At 38.5% G+C, this 23377-nt stretch overlaps 1 protein-coding gene across 3 annotated transcripts in view; it reads left to right on the plus strand.

The window, feature by feature from the left end:
* Positions 1 to 3494: 3494 nt before the first annotated feature.
* SPMAP2L (sperm microtubule associated protein 2 like) overlaps positions 3495 to 23377 on the plus strand; it is a 91549-nt gene continuing 71666 nt past the window's right edge. For all 3 annotated transcript variants that reach the window (XM_077136927.1, XM_077136928.1, XM_077136929.1), the window contains exon 1: positions 3495 to 4086. In XM_077136927.1, coding sequence (XP_076993042.1) covers positions 3633 to 4086 — 454 coding nt within the window. In that variant the 5' untranslated portion in view covers positions 3495 to 3632. The remainder of the gene's footprint in view (positions 4087 to 23377) is intronic.

Raw genomic sequence — 23377 nt, forward strand, 5'->3', positions numbered from 1 at the left:
ATTTGCACACCAATTTTTATAGTGCATTATTTACAACTACCAAGAGATGGAGACAGCCAAAATGTCCATCAACAGATGGGTGGCTAAACAAACTGTGGCAAAGACATAAGGTGGAATATTATGCAGCTGTAAGACAGAATAAAGTTATGAAGTATGTAACAACATGGATGGACCTTAAGGACATTATGCTGAGTGAGATTAGCCAAAAATAAAAGGACAGATACTATATGATCTCACTGATATGAACTGACATTAGTGAATGAACTTGGAGAATTTCGTTGGTAACAGAGACCATCAGGAGATAGAAATAGTGTAAGATATTGGGTAATTGGAACTGAAGGGATACAGATTGTGCAACAGGACTGAATATAAAAACTCAGAAATGGACAGCACAATACTACCTAACTGTAATACAATTATGTTAAAACACTGAATGAAGCTGCATGTGAGAATGATAGAGGGAGGAGGGCTGGGGGCATATATGAAATCACAAAGAAAGACAATAAAGATTGAGATGGTATAATATAGGAATGCCTAGAGTGTATAATGATAGTGACTAAATGTACACATTTAAAAAACGTTTTTGCATGAGGAAGAACAAAGGAATGTCATTACTGCAGGGTGCTGAAAATAGATGGTAATTAACATTTTAAAATTTCAACTAATGTGTGAGACTAAAGCAAAAAATGTTTATTTGGTACAAAATTCATATTTTGACTAGTGCATCTCCTAATATAACTTATGTAGATAGTTGGTTGAACAACATAAGTACATGGAACCTTGGGTAGGACATGAGATTTTGTTGGTTCATCCAGAGTGATGCACCGATGAATCCCAGAGTGATTTGATCAGTCAGTGGGAAAGTATTTGTAAAGTCCCCTTCAGGGAACAGTGAGAATGGGGGAAATTCAACCTTCCCAAGTTGAATTCTTGATATTCTCACAAGCAGTGTGGACAACCAAAGCTATAGGCTGAACCCCCAGACTTGGGGTTTGTTCATATGAAACTTAACCCCACAAAGGATAGGTCAAGCCTACTTAAAATTAAGCTTAAGAGTCACCCCCAAGAGAACCTCTTTTGTTGCTCAGATGTGGCCTCTCTCTCTCAGCCAACATGGCAAGCAAATTCACTGCCCTTCCCCTGTCTACATGGGACATGACCCAGGAAGGAGTGTGGACCTTCCTGGCAACGTGGGACGGAAATCCTAGAATGAGCTGAGACTCAGCATCAAGGGACTGAGCAAAACCCTAGAATGAGCCAAGACTCAACATCAAGGGATTGAGAAAACCTTGACCAAAAGGGGGAGGAGTGAAATGAGACAAAATGTCAATGGCTGAGAGATTCCAAACAGATTCCAGAGGTCATCCTGGAGGTTATTCTTACGCATTAAATAGATATCACCTTGTTAGTCAAGATGTAGTGGAGAGGCTGGAGGGAACTGCCTGAAAATGTAGAGCTGTGTTCCAATAGCCATGTTTCTTGATTATGATTGTATAATGATATAGCTTTCACAATGTGACTGTGTGATTGTGAAAACCTGTGTCTGATGCTCTTTTTTCTACCTTGTCAACAGACAAGAAGAAATATGGAATAAAAATAAATAGGGGGAAAAAATAAATGACATGAAATTTATATTAAAATATTTCAGTAAACTTTCTCTTTCCCAGTAAATATCCAGCTGTCTTTCCTTTAAGTGGAAAAGAAGTATCAGGATGAAGCAATGAAAAAAGTTAGGTGCTGTCAAAGCCACACGAATATAAATTAGCAGCATTCACAAAGAAACAGGAAAGTCAACTGTGATGGTTTGGAGGCTTTATGGACCCCAGAAAATCATGTTCTTAAAGCTAATTGTGTGTAAACTTATTGTGGGTGAGATCTTCAGGTTTTATCAATTGAGGCATGATTCAGGTGAAGTCTTAATCCTCTTTCTGGAGTTCTCTATAAGAGGATGAAATTCAGAGAAAAAGACAGTGAGGAAGACAAAGAGTGTTGCCTAGTGAGCCTGGATCTTTTGTTGTATAGTCAGGCACATACATCCATCTCAGGGCTGTACCATTTGCAGTCTGTTAACTTAGATTTCTCTCCTCACTGTAGTTTTTGAATGGGCGCAGACTTTGGACTCTCCATTTGTATATGTACTGTGGGCTGAAGCCCCCCTGCCAACTGAAAGCATTGCATTTAGTACTGGGCTAGTTTTACCAAGGTAGGTGCCATTCTGCCTCTTTAAGGAAACTTCACATAGCTCTTCCCTGACTGTCCACATATCGAGTTTAAACTCTCCCGTGGTAACTTTGCGTCTCCTTTTTTCAAGTTTTGGGAAATTCTTCTTGACTCCCCATACACATCTGTCTCAATGAGAATCTGAAGGAGCAGATTTCCTGATTCATATATGATATCCTGATATACATTAGGATATATATCTCCTAATTCCATTTCAGATCAGATTCACAATACAAAATGTTTCTCCTTTAATTTTTCTTTGCATTAGTGAAACAAATTATATGAAGTGATGTGCAAAAGTTTTACTTGAGTTTACCATATTATTTGACAAAAAATTTAATATCTCTAGTCCCTTCCCTTGAAAACACAGCAGGGAAACTCCTCCTCTTCTGTTCTCTACCACACCATTGTGGCCAGGAAACAGCTGAAAGCACTCCTCAGAGATTGAGAAAGGTCCAGGTCACTTCCATTTAAAAAAATCTCTTTATATAATAAAATAATAATGATAAAGAGGGGAGGTAACAAAAACGGTTGTAAAACTTGTGGAATAGCCTATTTAAAAGATCACTGTCAAATTAATGTTATCAATACATACAAATATGTTTCACTCAAATTTGTACTAGTCACAAGATTATAAGATTTATAAAAATAATGATTTAGGGAACACCAGTACATAGTGTACCTTGTAATACGGCACAAGATTAAATTCGTAGATGAATATTTTTTTTCAGCCGTATCAGTGTTTCTTTGTGACTGTATGTAGAATTTCATGCGAGATGGTAAAAAAATCTAAATTTGAGGCTCTTGCTGAATGTTAAGCTTGGATGTCGGCCTATCTCCCCCAATTCCTATCACTGTGTATTTACTAGAATCTGATGGAAATCAGTCTTAGTGATAGAGGGCCTTAGGATACTGTCAGTCGTGGAGGCGCCTCCCAGCATGATTAGGAGGCAAAGGCCATGTAGAGCCCGGGCTAGGTCATTTCTGAAACCTAACAGAGACTGCCTTTCCTGTTTGAGTGGCGTCGTAACTAGCCTGGAAGCTGATACATTCTTCCCAGGACCTCGGCAACGGAAAACATCGCAGAGTCCTCGCCCTGGACCCAGAAAAAGCAGCAGGAACGGTTCTGCCCCGTGTCTCCGCGGAGGCGCCTCTGGCTGCACTCTACCTAGTGCTGCGCACCGGGCTTCTCTGTGGCTGTGCGCGTTTCCTTGGCAACCCGAAGACGCGCTGACAGAGGGCTGGGGGCGGGGCTGGATTGGGGCGGGGTCGGCCGGGGCCCTGCGCGTGGGGAGCCTGGTGGGACCCGGCGGCCACACGGCCACATTCCACCGCGCAGAGAGCAGACCGCGCCGGCGGGGGGGCCCGCAGCGAGGGAGAGCGACTGACGGGGCGGCAGCTGCTGGGCTCGAATGGAGGACCAAGAGTTTTCAGGTTCAACCAGGCTAACTGAGGTGGCTCGTGGGCACGATACGACAGAAATATCCTCGGGGACCGAGGTCCTCCAGACGCCCCTTGTGCCCAGCGACTTTGTCGGAGGCGCCGAGCCCCAGGAGCCCGAGGAGCCTGAGGAGCCCGAGGAACCTGAGGAGCCCGACGAAAGACACGAATCTGACGAGTCCGCTGAGACCCCCGAAACTCCCGAGCACCATGAGTCCCGCGATCCCCCCGAACACAGTGCATCCAGCGGGTTCCGCCAGTCCCGCCTACGCCGCCAGTCCCGCCCGCGCCGCCGACCCCGCGGATCCCTCCAACCCGGCCAACCCCGCCAGCCCCACCACGCCGAGTTTGTTCCCTGCGCTGCGATGATTTCCCCGTCTCTGGTGTCCCCGGCCCTGCCTCGGTTTCTGCTGTCTTTCCCATGTGGTAGGTGTTGGGGCCCCTTCAAGGCACTGAGCAACCCCGCCTCACCTAGAACTGGGGCGCCTAATAGTGAAGGTGAAACTTTGTATGGAAGAGCTCGTTTTGTTTTAAAGGAAGATAACGCCTGTGTCGTTTGCCTGCTGCTTGCAGCCACCTCTCTTTGAACCTTAAAGGATTCGAATGGGAGACTGAGATCCAAATAGTGAGAGAAACTGAATCCCTTCTTTCCCTCCCTGTTCTCTCCACCTGATAACTCCTAACTGCCCTCTCCACCTTGTTAACTCCTAGGATGACCCATTGTCATTTCTATTGAAGCCCTTCTTAATTCTCTGCAGTTGGTCATTGCAGAATGGTGCCCCTTGGAACATTACCTCTGATATAGCAATTACTATTTTTGTGATTTTGTCCCCAACTAAGAGGGAGGACCTTTTTCTCGATATTTGGCACATAGCACCCAATACATGCTAACCATTACATTATTAAAGTTGTAGAAACAAAACATTGAGCAAGTTTCTAAAGAGTACATCTAGTAAGGTCTTACTTTGTGCTCAGTTCTGGCTAAGTTCACAAGAGAGCACTGCTGATGTTACACATCTCTGACCACACCCGACCACTTAATGGCCCCTCACTTTTGACCCCACTCAAACAAGTTCTGGTCCACATTGGACCTCCAATCCCTTGGCTGATTACTTTTTATCTCATATTCTCACCGACTCCCCCTTGCCCGACCTCCATCCATTCTAATACTCTGTCATTTCAGTTGCTCATGTAAAACATCCCTCCATTGCTTCTCCTGCTGTCCAACATACTTTTGGCAAAACTCCAACCTTGGTTAAACCCAACCATCCATCTACTCTCTGCCTACCCCTGAGCAGCTGACTCTTGCTATACAAAATTACACAATCATCCTGACTGGCTTTATTTCAGTTTCATGACTATGAATCTCAACTGGCCACTGAATGCTGCCTAGCAAGCCACTTTATTCCCTTAGTAAATTAGTTTTCCCAGTCTCTGAGATGGCTAAATGCTTATTGACTCTCCAACCTCCAGCTGAAGACTTTGCCTCATACTCTATTGAGAAAATAAAAGCAATCAATCACACACTCCTTTATTCTTTTATTTCGCCCATCTGTTGCCTTACCTGCATCTGTCCCCACAGATGCTGCCTTTTCTCATATTTCAAGGAAGAATTGTGCCTCTTTCCTAAAAGCAAAATCCTTCACCTGTGCTTTTTTTTTTTGCATGGGCAGGCACCAGGAATCGAACCACCTGTGTTTTTGATTCCATTCTTGTCTCTTGAAGAACTTTGTTCCTGCAGTTATCCACTCTCTTTCCCACAGCACCACTTTCTAATGAATCAGTCCCATGAGCTCTAGAATCTTGCATTTTGAAATAACACTTGACCCTATGTATTCTTCAGATCCCTCCTCCCCGACCATTGCCATTTATCTGTTCTTCACTGCAAAAGTTGTCAAAGTTCTGACTACATTTCCTCACTCTCTTTCTTTTCTTAATTATCCTGGCTCAGCTATATTCTCTTCCATTTCAGTGCAACTGCTCTGGCTCCACCTCCAAGCCTGTCATAATACAGGATTTCAGTATCCATATAGATGATCCACCTACTCAGTTCTTTGACATCCTCTCTTCAAATGATCTTGTCCTTCACCTCGCCTTGGGCACCTACTACCTAGCCCTTGATAATGTCAATTGCTGTACCATTTCCAAAATGTTTTTAAAAAACATTTCAGGGCGGGCCGCGGTGGCTCAGCGGGCAGGAGTGCTTGCCTGCCGTGCCGGAGGACCCCGGTTCGATTCCCGGCCCCGGCCCATGTAAAAAACAAACAAACAAACAAAATATAATAAAACAAGAAAATGTTTAAAAATGTTTCCCTTTCTTCCTCCCTTCCTTCCTTCCTTCTCTGTCTTTCCTTCCCTTCCTCCCTCTCTCTAAAAAAAAAAAAAAAAAAAAAAAAAAAAAAAAACATTTCAATCTTTTATCATCTTCTGTCTTTCTAGTTCATGCCTCCTTGTACCCACCTCCTCAGTTTTTCAACCTCAAAGGACCTCCAATCTACGGATCCTAACACCTTTCATTATATATCACTGTTTCCTTCTGTCTCTCCTTACTCAGTTTATATTCCATGCCCCACAAGTGGAATCACTTCCTTGCAAATATCCTTAACTCCCTTGCCTTTTTCTCCCTCTGTCATTCTTGCCTGGTTAGATCCAACTCTTGTTTGCACTTGAAAAAACAAATAATGACAAGAGAAAAGCAAACAGCTAGACTGAAGATCTTTAAATTTATGACCTTGAATTTCAAGTGGGTTCTCAGTACCGCTTGGCAATCATAATACCTTTCCCCAGTCAGTTCATTTCCAAATGTACCAAAAAACATGGTCAGTGTTCTCTTTCCTTAAATCTCTACGTCATTTCCTCCTTCCTCATTCTCAGCTGGTGACTTTGCTTTTGTTTCACAGAGAATATAAGAATCACAAAAGATCACATCTTTCCACCACTGAATATACCAAATTACTGTGATCTCTACCCATGTATTCTACCTTTTCTCTTGTTAATGAATGAATATCATTTATTAAAGGCCATTTCCTCAACCTTATCTTGGATCCCATCCCATCAACTTCTTCAAGCTTTTTGCTCCTGAAATTAACCTTTCTCTCTCTTCCTCTACTCATCAGCATACAAACATGTAGCAATAACACCTAACTTACCAAGTAACAAAAACAAAACAAAAACCCTTCCTCAATCCCACCTTATACTCCGACAGGTACTGCTCTTATTTCTTTGCTCCTTTTTACAGAAAACTTCCTCAGTATAGTTGTTCATAAGTCATTATCTCCACTTCCTCTCTTAATCTCTTGAGAATTTCTTTAAACTGTCATCCTCTCCACTTAGCTGAAGTTGCTCTTGTTGAGGTCACAATGCTTTGTAATTCAATGCTTAATTTTTAGTCCTCATCTTATTCATTTAACAGATTCATTCTCTCTTTCTTTCAAGTCTTTTCTTACTTGACTTCTGAGATACCACTTCCTCCATTGTCATCCCACCTTTTAGATTGTTTCTGACTCATTATCTTTTGCCTCTTCACAGCCTGTTCTGTTGAAGTGACTGAAAGCACAGTGCTCTCAGATTCTTCTAGAACTTTCCTTGTTCCTTGGGTAATGTCATCAGTTCCTTGACTTTAATTATATGTTGGTAACTTCCCAATTTATCTCCAGCTTCAGCCTCTCCCCTGAATCTCAGAGTTTTATAACCAATTGTCTGTTTAACATCCCTAATTGAATATCTAGTAGGCACGTCAGGTTTAATTGTCTACAACTTAACTCTTCTTTTTTTTTTTTTTTTAACTTTTTTTATTGTGAAATATAACATTTACAAAACAATAAATTTCCAAGTACATTTTAACAAGTAATTATAGAACAGATTTTATAGTTTGGTATGGGTTACAGCTCCGCGTTTTTTCATTTTTTTCTTCTAGCTCCTCCAAGACCCTGGAGACCAACAGAAATATCATATAATGATTCAGCAGTCATATTCACTTTTAAAATCCTATCTTCTCTATTATACTACCCATTCTCTTTAAATAACATGTATATATAAAGGCAGTAAATTTCAAAGTACATCACAACAATTAGTTGAACTCTTCTTTTTCAAAAATATTTTTATTACGATACCTTCACACACCATGCAGTCCATCCAAAGTATACAATCAATGGCTCACAATATTACCACATAGTTGTGAATTCATCATCATAATCATTTTTAGAACATTTACATTACTCCAGAAAGGGAACTAAGAAGAAAAAAGAAAAACCCCATACGTCCCATACCCCTCACCCTTTCCTCTCATTGACCATTAGTATTGCAATCTACCCAATTTTTTTTTACCCCGTATCCCCCCCATTATTTATTTGTCTTTATTTTTTACTCATCTAACCATACCCTTTGTGCCAGTTTGAAAGGATTATGTACCTAGAAAAGTCATGTTTTAATCCTGATCCATCTTGTGGCAGCAGCTGTTTCATTTAATTCCTATTCAGTGCTATCGGTTGGAAAATTCATTAGATTATGTCCATGGAGATGTGGCACACCCAGTTGTGGGTATTAGCCTTTGATTAGAGGGAGATGTGACTTCACCCATTCCAGGTGGATCTTGATTAGTTTATTGGAATCCTTTAAAAGAGGAAACATTTTGGAAAAAGCTTCGGAGCTACAAGAGCCCATGCTGCCAGAGACCTTTGGAGATGAAGAAGGAAAACACCCCTGAGGGAGTTTCATGAAATAAGAAGCCCGGAGAAAAAGCTAGTACACATTGCTATGTTTGCCAGGTGCTTTCCAGTTGAGAGAGAAACCCTGCACTTTATCGGCCTTTCTTGAGTGAAGGTAATCACTTGTTAGTACCTGAATTTGAACATTTTTTATAGATTTGCTTTAATTGAAACATTTTCACGGCCTTAGAACTGTAAACTTACAATTTAATAAATTCCCCTTTTTAAAAAGCCATTTTGTTTCTAGTATTCCTCATTGTAGCAGCTAGCAAACTAGAACACCCTTAAAAGGGAGCATCAGACACAAGGTTCCTCCTCAAGGGGGACTTTGCAAATGCTTTTTTATGCCTGCCCAGATTAATTCTGGTATATAGTGGGGCATCACACTAATCTGTACAAACCAACAGGATCTCATTCTCTATTCAAGATTCCAAGTAATTATGGCGCGCAATTTAACTCTTAATTCTGCACTCAAAATTTGTTCCTTCTTCATTGTTCCCCATCTCAGTAAATGGTATTACCATTCATCCAGGCACTTAACTTTGGACTCATTCTTGACATCTGTTTTTCTCTCAGACTCTACCTTCAAACCATTAAGCCAATGCTAACTTCAAGATATAACCCAACTATATGTGCATTTCTTAACATCTAAAACTCATCTTTATAAGCCATTATTATCTCTTGCCTTGTACATTGCAGTAGCTTCCAACTGTGCTCTTTGCCACTCTTTCCACCTCTACATTTGCAATCATCTAAGGGGAGTGTCTTCTGCAATGAGCGGTGCTTAAACACCAGAGGCTTTTAAGGAGGATTCAGAAGAGACAATCACTCTTCCTGCTTCAGCCAGCCAGCCAGCCTCTCCTGAAAGTTTGTTGAGGACCTTCATTGGCGCTGTTAGCTTGCAGCCTGCTCTACAGACCTTGGACTCTACATCCCCATGGTTATGTGAGATGCTTTTACAAATTTTGTATTTACAGATATCTCCTGCCGATTCTTCTTCTCTAGAGAACCCTAGCTAATACATTAGGGCATCCAGGGAAAGATAACTTGGCTCAAGAAGGTCAATAATGTTCAGGGTTTTTCTTTCAGCTGGAAATGCACATAGCACCGTCTGCTAGCTTTTCTCCAGGAATCCTCAATGGCTTTCCTGGGGCTCTGTCCATTCTGTCGGCTCTGTTGCTTCTGGTGACTCTAAAGCTTTTTCCAAACTGGTTCCCTCTTAAAGGGCCAGTAAGCAACCTCACCTTGAATCGGTAGAGACACATCTCCATGGAAGCCATCTAATCAAAAGTTACCACCCACAATTGTGTGGGTCACATCTCCATGTAAACAATAAAAAAGATGCCACCCAGCAATATTGAATGAGGATTAAAGGACATGGCTGTTCTGGGGTACACAATAAATTCCAACCAACACAGACTCCATGTGATCTGACCACTGCCTACTCCCAATCTCATGTCCAGCTATTCTCCAACACCCTCCCCTGCCCCCTACACTCTACTTTTCGACTGAAAAGTAGAGTGGGTCTTCTTGCTTCCACCTCAGGATCATTACACTTGTTTCCTCTTCCAGGGACATTCTTCCCTCAAGTATTTGGTACCTCCTCATAGATCTGTTCCAGATTATTCTATCAAAAAGAATACTCTGTCCTGCTTAATTTCTTTTAAAACATTTATCTGACTGGAACTATTTGTTTACTTGTCTACACTAACATAAACTGTCATAAGGGCAGGGCCTTTTTCTTCTTCACTGTTCCATCCTCAGTGCCTGAAATAGTGCTTGGCACAAGTCAGAGTTTAATAATTATTGTGAAGTGAAGGATCTCTTCATTCGACCTCTATGTTACCAAACCCAATGGCTCCTTCTCTATCCTTAGGGTTGTTAAGATTAAATGTGTTAATACATGTGAATGGCTAGATCTGATTATGGTATGTGGCAAGTGCTCACTAGATGTTGGCTATTGTTAGTAGCAGCTAGTAGCATTCTCTTATTTGACATCTTGGCAGTATTCAACACAATTGACCACTCCAACTTTTTAAAACCTGTACTTCATTCTTCTTCTGGCCTCTATGTCACCATAATCTCCTGATTTATCTCTTGAATAACTGGTTGGTTCTTCTCTTCATTTCTGAGCCCTCTCCAGATTCCTGAACCCAAAAGGGCTCTAATGTGACCCTTTCCACTTTATCTACAATTTTCCCCCTAGGGAAAAGTTATATCCACAATCATGGCTTTAAATAGCATTTCCATCTATGCTCCTGCCTCCGAAAGTTTTATCTTCCATTTCTACTCTCTTTTCTGAGTCCAACACTTATGTGGTTAATTGCCTACTGAACATCTCTATTTGGATATATAATAAGCATCTCAAACTTAATTGAGAACATCTAGGCAAACAGCTTCAGTTGTCAACCCAAAGCCTACTAGTTTTCCCTGATTCCTCTTTCCTCAAATTCAATCCACCTAATGCAAGTTCTGATAGTTTTATCTCCATAATATTTCCTTAATTCTTCCATTTCTACTGTTAATACTCTCCCCTAAATTATCATCATTTCTTGGACTTCTGCAATAGCTTCCTGAGAAATCTCCCTGCTCCCAGTCTTGCCCTTTACAATCCCTGTACTACAGCAGCCAGAGTGGGTCTTTAAAAAACCAAATCAGATCATATCTTTCCCTTACTATCTGTTTCCCCTTGCTCTTAGAATAAACCCAAACTTTTTGCAGGAGTTGTCACTACTTCACAGGATTGTTCCTACATTTGCCTCTCTGATCTCATCACCTATTACTCTCCTTCCTGTTCCTTCTGCTCTAGCCACATTGGCTTCCTTTCTGTTCTTCTAAAAGGCCAGTCCCTACACTTGCCCCTGCTTTTTCAGAATCTGCATTTATAGTTTCCTTTTCCTGGGATGTTTGCTTTCCCAGGATCTTCTCTGGACTAATTCCTGTCATTCTGCTCTCAGCCCAAGTGTTACCTACCCTGTCAGTGTTGCCTAAAGTAGCCTTCCCCACCCCGAGGTAGCTTCATATTGAGAATCTAAAGAGTTTTCAGTCTCTGCTTTAGAAAACACTACTTTAAAGCTTCCTATCATCTCAATTTGTCTTCTAGATTTTCCTTGCTACTTCCAATGTCTTCCTTTAGTAAAGTTCAGTAAGCGCCAAATATGTTTATATGACATTCATATAAAATAGTATAAACATTAAGTAATATTTAGTCAGCATATCACCATACCCTGCTTACTCGATGAAGATTTATTCATCTAAGAAGCATTTATTGAACATCTGCTAAGGTACTCTTCTGTGTCTTATGGTGGTACAAGGATGTCTAAGACATGGCAATTGGCTATGTGCAAATTTTTAACATTTGAATTATGGAATAGGTACCATCATTCCAACACCTTACTAAATTATAATCATAATGAGAATCACTGTCATGTTAACCTTTATTGAGTAGTTATTGCATTTAGGCGTTAGTCACTGAGCTGCAGATGAATAAGACATATACGCCATTATTGAAGGATTGTCAGTGTGGTTGGGGAAGCTGAATATGCCCATAACCAGGTCAAATAGCATACATAGTAGAGTGGACATGAGTATGTTATAGGGCCATCACTTCGTTATTCTGAGTTAAATGGTGGTGATAGGCTTTATATTTTAATAAGGAAGAAAAGCAAAGGAAACAAACAAACCCAAGGTACTCATCAGAAGGTATTTACCTAAAATAGCCATTTAATATTTCATCTCAAATATACATAAACCAGAGTATTTGATTTGTATTTATAAGGGATTAGAGAATGACTTAAAAGAAACAGGATCTTAGGCATGTATGGGAATATGGTGAAAAATCACAAAGTGGATTTTTTATAATTTTAAAACTTTAGGAAACCCAACTGTGCTGGTTTGAAAAGATGTATGTCCCCTAGAAAAGCCATGTTTTAATCAAAATCCCATTTCATAAAAGAAGAATAATCCCTATTCAATATTGTATGTTTGAAACTGTAATTGGATCATGGCCCTGGAGATGTGATTTAATCAAGAGTGGTTGTTAAGCTGGATTAGGTGACGACATGTCTCCCCCAATTTGGGTGGGTCTTGAAAGTTTCTGGAGCCCTATAAAAGAGGAAACATTTTGGAGGTTGAAAGAGATTCAGAGAGAGCAAAGGAGAACGACATAGCTACAAGAAGCAGAGAGCCCACAAGCCAGTGACCTTTGGAGATGTAGAAGGAAAATGCCTCCCAGGGAGCTTCATGAAACAGGAAGCCAGGAGAGAAGGTAGCAGATGACGCCTTGTTCACCATGTACCCTTCCAGCCAAGAGAGAAACTGTGACTGCGTTTGCCATGTACCTTCTCACTTGAGAGAGAAACCCTGAACTTCAATCAGCCTTCTTGAACCAAGGTATCTTTTCCTGGATGCCTTTGATTGGACATTTCCATAGACTTGTTGTCAGTGGGACATTTTCTCAGCTTTAGAACTGTACACTAGCAACTTATTAAATTCCTCTTTTTAAAAGTCATTCCGTTTCTGGTATATTGTATTCTGGGAGCTAGCAAAACTAGAATACCAACCAAAACCATTCCTGCCAATCCTAAAGAACACCTAGGGTGTTATATAAGATTCTACAAAGGTTCCATGTACTAGGGTAACTTTCCAGAAACCTACAACCTCCTGATGGGTCCCTGGACCAGATAGGTCCTGAAATGCCAAGAAGCTAGTCTTCCAGCACATCAGCTAGTTCCATCCCCCCCATATTATTGACAGCCCCTTCCAACATGAAAAAGTTAGAATGGGCATAGCTCAAATACCCCTAAAGAGTGGGAGAAAGATCAAAGGTGATGGTGGAGTTATACAGAAAAGGTAGGGTTTAACAAGTGGGTATTATTGCTGAATCATTATATTGATATTTCTTTTAGTCTCCAGTATTAGTGCAGCTAGAAGTAAAAACCTAAAATTATGGAATTGTAATCCACACCAAATTCTGAAATTTGTTCTAAAACTCATTGTTGCAATGTGCTTTGAAATTTATTGCTTTTTTGTATATGTTATTTTTCACACAAAAAAGAAAAGAATATATATTTCTTCTAGCCTCCAGTGTTTTGGAGCAGCTAGAAGGAAAAATCTGAAATAGTGGAATGGCATCCCATAATAAACTCTGAAATCTGTTCTGTAACTACTTGCTGAAGTGTACTTTGAAAATCATTGCTTTTTCTTTGTATATGTGATATTTAACAATAAAAAACGTTTAAAAACTTTTTTCAGGAAAATGTGTAAGATTTATATAGTTCAAAGCCAAACAATATAAAAAGCACATATAAGAAAATGTCTCACTAACACTGTTGCCTTCCAAACCTTCCTCCTCTATTTACAGATAACTACTTTTATTAATTTTTTGTGTATCTTTATACAAATATAGGAAAATACTGTACAATTGTGCTTCTGTGTTTCTCCCCATTCTTACCTCAAAGATGCTATAGTTTTATTTTTTTCACTCAATATATCTTTCCATATCAGGATATTGAAAGTTTCTCCATTCTTTTTAAAAAGTAGACGCATCATGTTCCATTGCATTTATATGTATTACTAATTATTTAACCGCAGCTTGGTTATTTTCAAGATATTGCAATCACAAACAATGCTGTAATGGACAAACCTGTACAGATGTCATTTAATACACATACAGGTATATCTGTAGAATAAATTCCCAGAAATGGGATTGCTGAAGGGTAAATGCATTTGTAATTTTGATTTAGCAAAACTGCCATCCATAGGAATTATTTTCTATCCATTCCAGCAATGAAAGTGTCTGCTTCCCCTTGTAGTGTGTAGCCAATTTTTTTACTTTTTGCAAATCTGGAAAATGTCAATTAAAGTTTAGTTTGCATATATCTTATTATGAGTAATATTAAGCATCTTTTTTGACATGACTTTTCATGTCCTTTGCCTGTTTTTCTTTTGGAGAATAGGCTTTTTCTTATTTATGAGATTAGCCTTTTGTCTGGGATATGTGTTACAAATATCTTTTTCAGTTTGTCAGTGATCTCCTTGTTTTTGCTTATGTTTATTTTTGTTTTGCCATAAAAACATTTTTATAGGAAAATTATCAATCACTTATTTTATGGCTTCTATATTGAATCATAATTAGAAAGGCCTTCAAGATTTTGAAGGAATTCACCTCCCTTTTTTTCAACTTTTTCTTTAAATCTTGATCCATTGGCATTTATCCTGGTATATGATATGAGTTATAAATCCAACTTTATATTTCCTCAAGTAGGTGCCTAGTTACTAATGCCATTGTCACCCCAAACAGGTTAAAATGAACGTGAAAAATAGATTTCAAATTAGGGGGAAATGTCAGAAAAGTGCAGATGGTGAGAGGAGACACAGTCTACCCCTTTGGCTTAATAATTAGCTTAGGGATGTGATATTTTTGAGTAGTAGTTTGGAGAGAAGTCCCTGGTTTTTCATGCCTTTCTCTTTGACCAGGTGAAAGGCTTACCCTTTTCCTACTTCTGCTACCACCTCAAGCAAATCCATTTCCCACACTCTTCTCTTTCCCAAATGACCTTGAGCTGAGGGGGTGGGGAGCACTGGCTAGGGAGCTATACCTGGGAGAGGATCAAGGAACAATGAATAGTAGCAACAGATCCTGTAACATTATAGCATATCAGAAGGTCGAACGTCATATTTATGAGTATGGCCATACTCAGATATAATTGGACTGCTTTAATGCCAGTCTTTAAAACAGTAGTGCACCTGAAAGAAGCACAAATCGACTTCAAAAAACCTTGAAAAGTAACATGGGTCTTATTGAAGTATCTTAAAGGAAATTTTATCATCCAACATTTAGTAAAACCTGCTAAAATGTTCTTGAGGCATTTCTCTTCCCAAGTCCTGTATACTGGCAGCTACTCCCTCCAAATTCCCTTCCTATTTCTCTCAAGCTCCAGCTTGCCTCTCTCCTGCCTCTCCTCCCAAGCCCCCAGATCTGTTCTTTTTTTTTTAGAGATGCTTCTTGCCTTTTCTTTGTAGGTCAATCGTACCTCATTTGGCACAACCAAGCGACTAGAGGCTGAGTAGCTCTAAAATGGAGTCCTTAGAAGACAAGGGAAAGGGCAAGGTGGAGAATTGTTATACTTTCCTATTTCATTTCATTATGCTACAAAATAATTTGCCTCTACATGCAGTGGGAGTGTATGAGTGGCCCCACGTACATTGAGGAGGAACAGCTTTTTAATCACTCCCAGCAGATGGCAGCCTTTCCTATCAGATGACTTGAGCACAGGCCAGCTCATCCCATTTGTAGGCTGTAGAAAACATGAGCAAAGACTTTTGTATGCTACAGAGTAAAATATAAACATTTAAAGAGAATAATACAGCCATAATGTTCTGATTATTTTTTTAGAGAGACACTATTAATCATCTTGCTCAAAATCTTCCAGTGTTTTCTTTCCGTTACTCTTAGAGCAAAAGCAGAACTCCTCTAGCGCGCATAGTGATCTGGCCTGATCACAAATCCTGAGGCTGTCTCCCTGCCTTACTTCCTCCAACCACCCCAACTGTGTCTAACTATGCCTCTTGATTATTTCTACTTCAGGGTCTTTACGTTTAACTTTTTCCTCTGTCAGAAATGCTGTCCCTCTTTCTTTCTTCTCCCCCTGGCTCTTATGTATCTGGCACCTTCTTGTCTTTCTTTCACTTCCATCATCCAAGTGTCATTTTCTCTGCAAAGCTTTTCTCTGACCACTCTGGATGGTAGTTGAACGCTTCCTTCTGCCTTACCAGCCACACATCCCAAAGGTTTGTTTTCTTCATAGCACTTTTCACTGTCTGAAATTATGTACTTGCTTATTGTCTGTCTTTTCATCTGAAAGGTAAATTGCATGAAAGCAGGATAGAGACTTTGTCTTGACCCCTTTTATGCCACGGCTTAGCTGAATTCTGCATAAAAATGATTCATATGGACATTCCTGAAAATTTAAAGTTTTCTAGCTTCACTTACTAGTTATTGAGCTCACAGTAGCTTATGTTCAGTGAGTGTTCTAAACATTTAATGTTATTGATTTAATCTTTAAAACAACCCTTTGAAGTAAGTACTATTCATGTGCCCAGTTTACAGTCAAGGAAACTGAGGCACAGAGGTGTTAAATGACTTGCACACAGTAAGTAACAAAGCTGAGATTTGAATCCAGGCAGACTCCATACCCTGCCTGACTTCACCACTCCATCTAGTTTCAATAATTATTTACATTTTACTAATGCTGTTTCGTCTAGACACCCTTCCTTCTTCCTCTCCATGTTTTATGGACGTCCTCTAGGACAAATTTGTTTTATTACACTTAACACAATTTACAGTTATTCTTTAACATCATCTCATACCCACTAAATACTTAAATTTTCATAATTCCCTCAAAAGTATCTTTTACAGTTGTTTTTTCAGGTTAGGGCTCAAGAGTTTGTCTTCAGTCTGTTGTATTTTTTATCACTACCCGTATCCTTTCTCTCTTTATGAATTATTTATTTTATTACAAAAGTCATAGAATTACAAAAATATCATGCATAAAATACAGAGTTCTCAGTGACAGAATTCTCACCTGCCAAGCCAGAGACCCGGGTTTGATTCCCGCAGCCTGCCCATGCAAAAAAAAAAAAAAAAAAAAAAAGAGTTCCCATATATCGCACCTTGCATTAGCGTGATATATTTGTTATAATTCATGAAAGAACATTTTTATAATTGTACTATTAATTATAGTCTGTTGTTTATAATAAGGTTCATTGTGTTGTTCAGTCCTATGTTTTTTTGAAATTTTTATTCTAATAACATATATATGATCTAGAATTTCCTTTTTACCACATTCACATGTATAATTCAGTGCTATCAATTGCATTCACAATATTGTGCTACCATCCCACAATCCATTACCAAAACTTTACAGTCAACCTAGGTAGAAACTCTGTAGAATTTGAGCATTAATTTCCTATTCCCCACGCCCAACCCAGCTCCTAGTAACCTGTATTGTAGATTCTAACTCTAATGAGTTTGTTTATCCTAATTATTTCATATCAGTGAGATCGTACGATATTTTTCCTTTTGTGTCTGACTTATTTCACTCAACATGAGGTCTTCAGGGTTCATCCACATTGTTGTATGTGTAAGAACTTCATTCCTTTTTAATGCTGAATAATACTTCATTGTATTATATACCACATTATGTTTATCCATTCATCAGTTGATGGACACTTGTGTTGCTTCCATTTTTTGGCAACTGTGAATAATGCCGCTATGAACATCGATGTGCAAATATCTGTTCAAATCCTTGCTATCAATTTTTTTAGCTATAAACCTAGTAGTGGGATTACTGGATCATATGGTAATTCTATACTTAGCTTTCTGAGGAACTACCAAACTGTCTTCCGCAGCAGCTGCACCATTTTATATTCCCACTAGCAATGAATAAGGGTTCCTATGTTTCCACATCCTCTCCAACACTGTAGTTTTCTGTTTGTTTAATAGTGGTTATTTTAGTAAGTATGAAATGATATCTTTCTGTAGTTTTGCTTTGCATTCTCTAATAGCTAATGATGTTGAGCATCCTTTCATATGATTTTTAGCCATTTGTATATCCTCTTTGAAGAAATGTCTATTCAGTTTTTATATTGGGTTGTTCGTCTTTTTGTTGTTGAGTTGTAGGATTTCTTTATGTTTTCTAGATAGTAAATCCTTATTGAATATGTGACTTCCAAATATTTTCTCCTATTGAGTAAGCTGCCTTTTTACTTTCATAATATATTTTTTTGATGCACAGAAGTTTTTCATTTTGATAAGATCCTATTTTTCTATTTTGTTTTGTTGTTTGTGCTATGGGTATAAAGTCTAAGGGACCATTGCTTAACACAAGATGCTTCCCTACATTTTCTTCTAGGAGTTTTAAAGTTCTGGCTCTTATATTTAGGTCTTTGATCCATTTTGAGTTGATTTTTATAGGATATGAGTTAGAAAATAGGTTATAGAGTCAGTATAATACTGAATCTATCCTAGTGGTTTATAAATACTGATCATATGATAGTACTGTATTATTGTCCTTTCATGCTATAATTCCTTCTATTATAATGAATGAGCTTTCATTCTTTATTTTAGAAAACATATTTTCAATGTTATCTCACCAATTAATAAAACTGAATATGCTGTCACATGTTAATTGTTTGCAAATTCTGCAAGGAAAACAGTATCACAATGGTTTCCAAACTTGTCTACATATTAGAATCATATTAGAATTGCCTTTTATAAATTCCAGATCTCAGGTCCCAGGTGATATCCCAGACAATTAAATCACAGTCTCTGGGGGTGAAGCATCAGCATGTTTTGAGGATTTGATGATACATAGCAAGTCCATTGAGCAAGTGCTCTGACTTTCATAGGTGAAAATATGACTGGATACCAAGGGCATTACCCTAGACTATGCACTCCTTTTCCTTAGATATGAGTCAGTTCTGCCTTAAACAGTAGAGCTATAGAAAATATCTGAATTCAAAAATTCATTTTACATTTTTCTTAAGTTTATAGCCTCTCTCCTATTAGGCTGTAAGCTCCTTGAGAAGAGAGACCATCTCTTACTCATTTTTATTCTCTGAACACTGGCACCCTGCTTTCACATGGTAGGGACCCAATCAATAGTTGACTGCAGTGTTTTTCTTAAGTGTTCTATTGGCGCTATTGATACATTGAAGTTGTAACTTATAATTTTAACAAGCATTCATTGAACATCTACTATATGCAGGTTGCTTTACATATATATCATCAACCTTTCCACAGACCTATATATTTTCCTTCTATCCGAGGAGGGGAAACTGAGCATCAGAGAAGTTAAGTAATTTGCCCACGCTCTCACAGCTGAATAAGTAACCATGTCTGATGCTAAAGCCCACCCACTACCTTTAGCCTCAAACACCCCTGAGGTGAAAAAGATTACTTCAGAACTCAGATGTGAATAATGATTCCCAAAAAGAGATTGTCTGGAACAATCTGTCTCTATAAGGCCTATTATGAGAGGCCTTTGAATAACTTGGGCTTAAGCCATGCCCCCCAAGATAATTGTATACACCATTAGCCTGAGGCAGTCTTGCCAATAATACTAGCATAGAACTACAGACTTAAGATAAAAAGGTTTCTGAGATCTTTATTAGGTCCTTAGGAGCAAAGAAAAATGTTCAGTTGATGTGTATTACATGAAGTCATATTGCAACCAGAGCCCTACTAATGATAATGCCAACTGAGCCCTGTTCCAGGTTTGATGGTCTTATCACTGAAAGAATTCAGATAATGAGAGGGCCAGTAAGAATAAGTAGTAAAGTTTATTTAAAAGAGAGAGAGAGTACATGTTAAAGAAGTTAATGTGGACATTTTCAAGGGAGAAACATGCACTGTGGAATGGGCTAGCTTTTTTTATAGGAAAGTTTTGTTTGTTTCAGGTTCTATAGTGACCATTGAACACTAAGGGCTTCCATGGTTTGTATTAACCAGGTGCTTATGTGGTTTGTACTATTATAGGAGGAGATTGATGCTTGTGGCCTGTGGTCAAGTACTAAAATTTGTCTTTGAACAGATGTTTAACAATCTTTATAACCTCAGGCTTTCTGTTATTAACTTAGAGTCTGCTTTGAGCCCATGATTTTACAAGATTTTATGATATGGAGAAGTTTCAATGGTTTGGGAGGTTTCTGGGCTTAAATTCTTGCTTTAGAGAGTTTGCAGTTTGCATTTATTCCTTTGGCATTAGATAGGAACCTAGGGACCCACAGTTGTCTTTTTCTATCCTGCTTCAATATTACTGCATTCATAGAAAATAAATTGCCATTATCTCAATTTTGACCATTTCACACCAATACATTTTTTGGCCTTGTCCTCTCTCCTCAGACTAAAATATACTTTTTATTCTAGTTTTATATATTAATATTGTCTGTGATAATTTTTATGTCTTCCACTTATAAATTTTCAATGTAGTAGTAAAAATAAGTAACAAATCTACTTCACTCCTCTTACCTAATCCATAATCTCTATTTACTCTGGATGATCAGTTGAGCTGTATTCAAAGAAAACAATTTTGCCCACATTGCTGCTTAAAATGACTGAGTGGGTGGAGAAATATGACAGCATCATTAAGGTGAAACATAGGCTTCTTGATAAATAAAGTGACTATAATATGAATTGTGGATAGTTAACAAAGGATTTAAAATGATCCAAGGACTGAATAAGATTGGAATTTTACTTTTTTCCTCCTACTTTACAAATTAGACTTATTTATTAATTTTATTAATGCTTATGAACATGGTTTCAAAGTCATACTTAATTTTGCATTCATTTTCTTAAAGAGAGTGTCAAAATAGTAAACACTTCAGGCTTCACAAAAAAATCAGGATCCTGAACATGATATTAGAAGGCTTAAAGAAAACAACTGCCCCATGCTCCAAACCCTCCTTTCATCCCAAACCTGCTCCCTCTTTAAACGCGTTTAATTCTTTTGCAGTTACCTCCTTATCTCTAATCAAAACACTTGATCTGCTATTTTTTATTTAATTTTTAAAAATAGCTTTTTTTGAGATATAATTCACCTATGAAACAATTCACCCATATAAAATGGATGTTTAAAGTTTCTACACACAGAGTTCTGCAACCATGACTGCTATTTTCTTAAATTATTAGTCAGTTTGAGGTATTATTTATTTTTAATCACATCCTTTCAATCTAGCTATTTTTAGTTACATAAACAATGATGTTTACACTCCTATGACTATCTACATGTTTTTTGTTATAGAGCCTAGTAGTAAATTGTACTATGATTGTATTTCCTTCATTGGATAATATTTTTATTTTTCTTGGAGCTTTTGTTTCCATCTTTGTTTTTATTAAATTTTAGTACCTCCCTTATAATAACCCTCATTGCCCCCTTCCCCAACTCCCCCCCAAATTCTATAATAATCAATTATTCAGTCAATTCCCTTTTGTTCTAAAAGGTAATCTCTGAGAATCCTATGTCCTTTGGTCCAGTTTGGGTTAGTTACTCTCGAGGCCTCCTGTAGGCTGTCATCCTGGAACTTCCCTTGATATTTCTTATCAGTTGAAGAGATTTTCCTGTATGCCTTTTTTTCCGTTTTCAGTTTATATTTTATTGTGCTGAAGGACATACCTGTGGAAGGAGCTCGGGAATTTAATTGTCTGAATCCTTCCATGTCTGAAAAATCTCCTTCTTTTATCCATTGAGTAATAGTTTGCTGAATATAAATTTCTGGATTTTAAATAATTTTTACTCATTTTGAAGGCTTTGTGTTTTGACGTCAGAAATTTCTGTTGAAACCACAGAATCTTAAAAAGGGTGTGAGATCATGCTGGTTTGTCCCAGTTAGTGTGATGCCCAGATATATCCCAGAGTGATTTTGGCAATGAATAAAGAAGTATTTGCAAAGCCCCCTTGGGGAAATGGAGAGAAAGGAGAAAATATTCAACTTACCCATTTGTAGAATTCCTGATATTCTCACAAGCAGTGGGGACAACCAAATCAGTAGGCTGAGCCTTTGATCTATAGGTTTGCCCCTATGAAACTTATTCCTGCAAAGGATAGGCTAAGCCTACTTATAATTATGCCTGAGAGTCACCCCCAGATAACCTCTTCTGTTGCTCAGATGTGGCCACTCTCTCTAAGCCAACTTGGCAGGTGAACTCACAGCCTCCCCCCACCCCCACCCCAATGTGGCACATGACTCCTAGGGGTTTAGATCTCCTTGGCAATATGGGACAGATATCCTGACATAAACAAGGACATGGCATCATGGGATTGAGAAAGGCTTCTTGACCAAAAGGTGGAAGAGAAAAATAAGACAAAATAATGTTTAAGTGACTGAGAGATTTCAGAGTTGTGAGGTTACCCTGGAGGTTATTCTTATGCATTACATAGATATCCCTTTTTAGTTTATGGTGTATTGGAGTGGCTGGAGGGAAGTATCTGAAACTGTTGAGATGTGTTCCAGTAGCCTTGATTCTTGAAGATGATTGTATAATGATATAGCTTTTACAATGTGACTGTGTGATAGTGAAAACCTTGTGTCTGATGCTTTTATCCAGGATATGGAAAGATTATGAAAAAATGGATAAAAATAAATAAATAATAGGGAGGATTAGGGGTAAAGTAAATTGGGTAGATCAAAATACTAGTGGTCAATGAGAGGGAGGGGAAAGGGGTATGGGGTGTATGAGTTTTTTTTTTTTCTTTTTCTTTTTCTGGCATGATGCAAATGTTCTAAAAATGATCATAGTGATGAATATACAACTATTTGATGATATTATGAACCATTTGTTGCTCACCATGTATGAACTGTATGTGTGTGAAGATTGTCAATAAAAAATTTTTTTATAAAAAGAAATTTCTGTTGAATACCCTAATGCCATTTTGAGTCTTAATAGTGTGTAGGTGACATTTCTGGAAAATGTTAGGATGTTCTCATTATGTAGTCAAGATTATGATGATGACAAGATGACAGCTAAGACACTACAGTGTTCTGTTCCCTCAAAGAATCTTTGAGCAGCTAACAAATACAAAAACTGAAAGAGCCATCTTCTTCTAAACTCCAGGAAATAGTTAAAGGGTTACAGCAACTGGGGTAGTGCTAAATCCCTTGATTTTCCTTAAAATAGCTTTAAAAATAGTAGGTGATGTTCATGGCACCCTTGCTATCCCCAACACACCCCTTTTCTGGGATGATGTAGAGCTAGCCTGTGCTCCCATTTTGGATCCCTGGCTCAGTTCCAGAGGAAGTAGAGTAAACCCTATGTACATACTGGGGTGCCTGTATGTCAGTGCCAATCTGTCAGGTGGAAGATTGAAAGCTTGAACCAAGAAACCTGTCTTGGTCTCACCCTTACAAAATTTATTCTGAAGTTAGAGAAGCAGCTTGCAGACAGCTAAAGCACTGTAAAAAATAATTAAGTCAGAGTGGCCTGAGTTAAAGTACTATGGCATTAAGTCATG

Source organism: Tamandua tetradactyla, chromosome 19 (assembly GCF_023851605.1).
Source record: "Tamandua tetradactyla isolate mTamTet1 chromosome 19, mTamTet1.pri, whole genome shotgun sequence".
NCBI classification, from domain to species: Eukaryota; Metazoa; Chordata; class Mammalia; order Pilosa; family Myrmecophagidae; genus Tamandua; species Tamandua tetradactyla.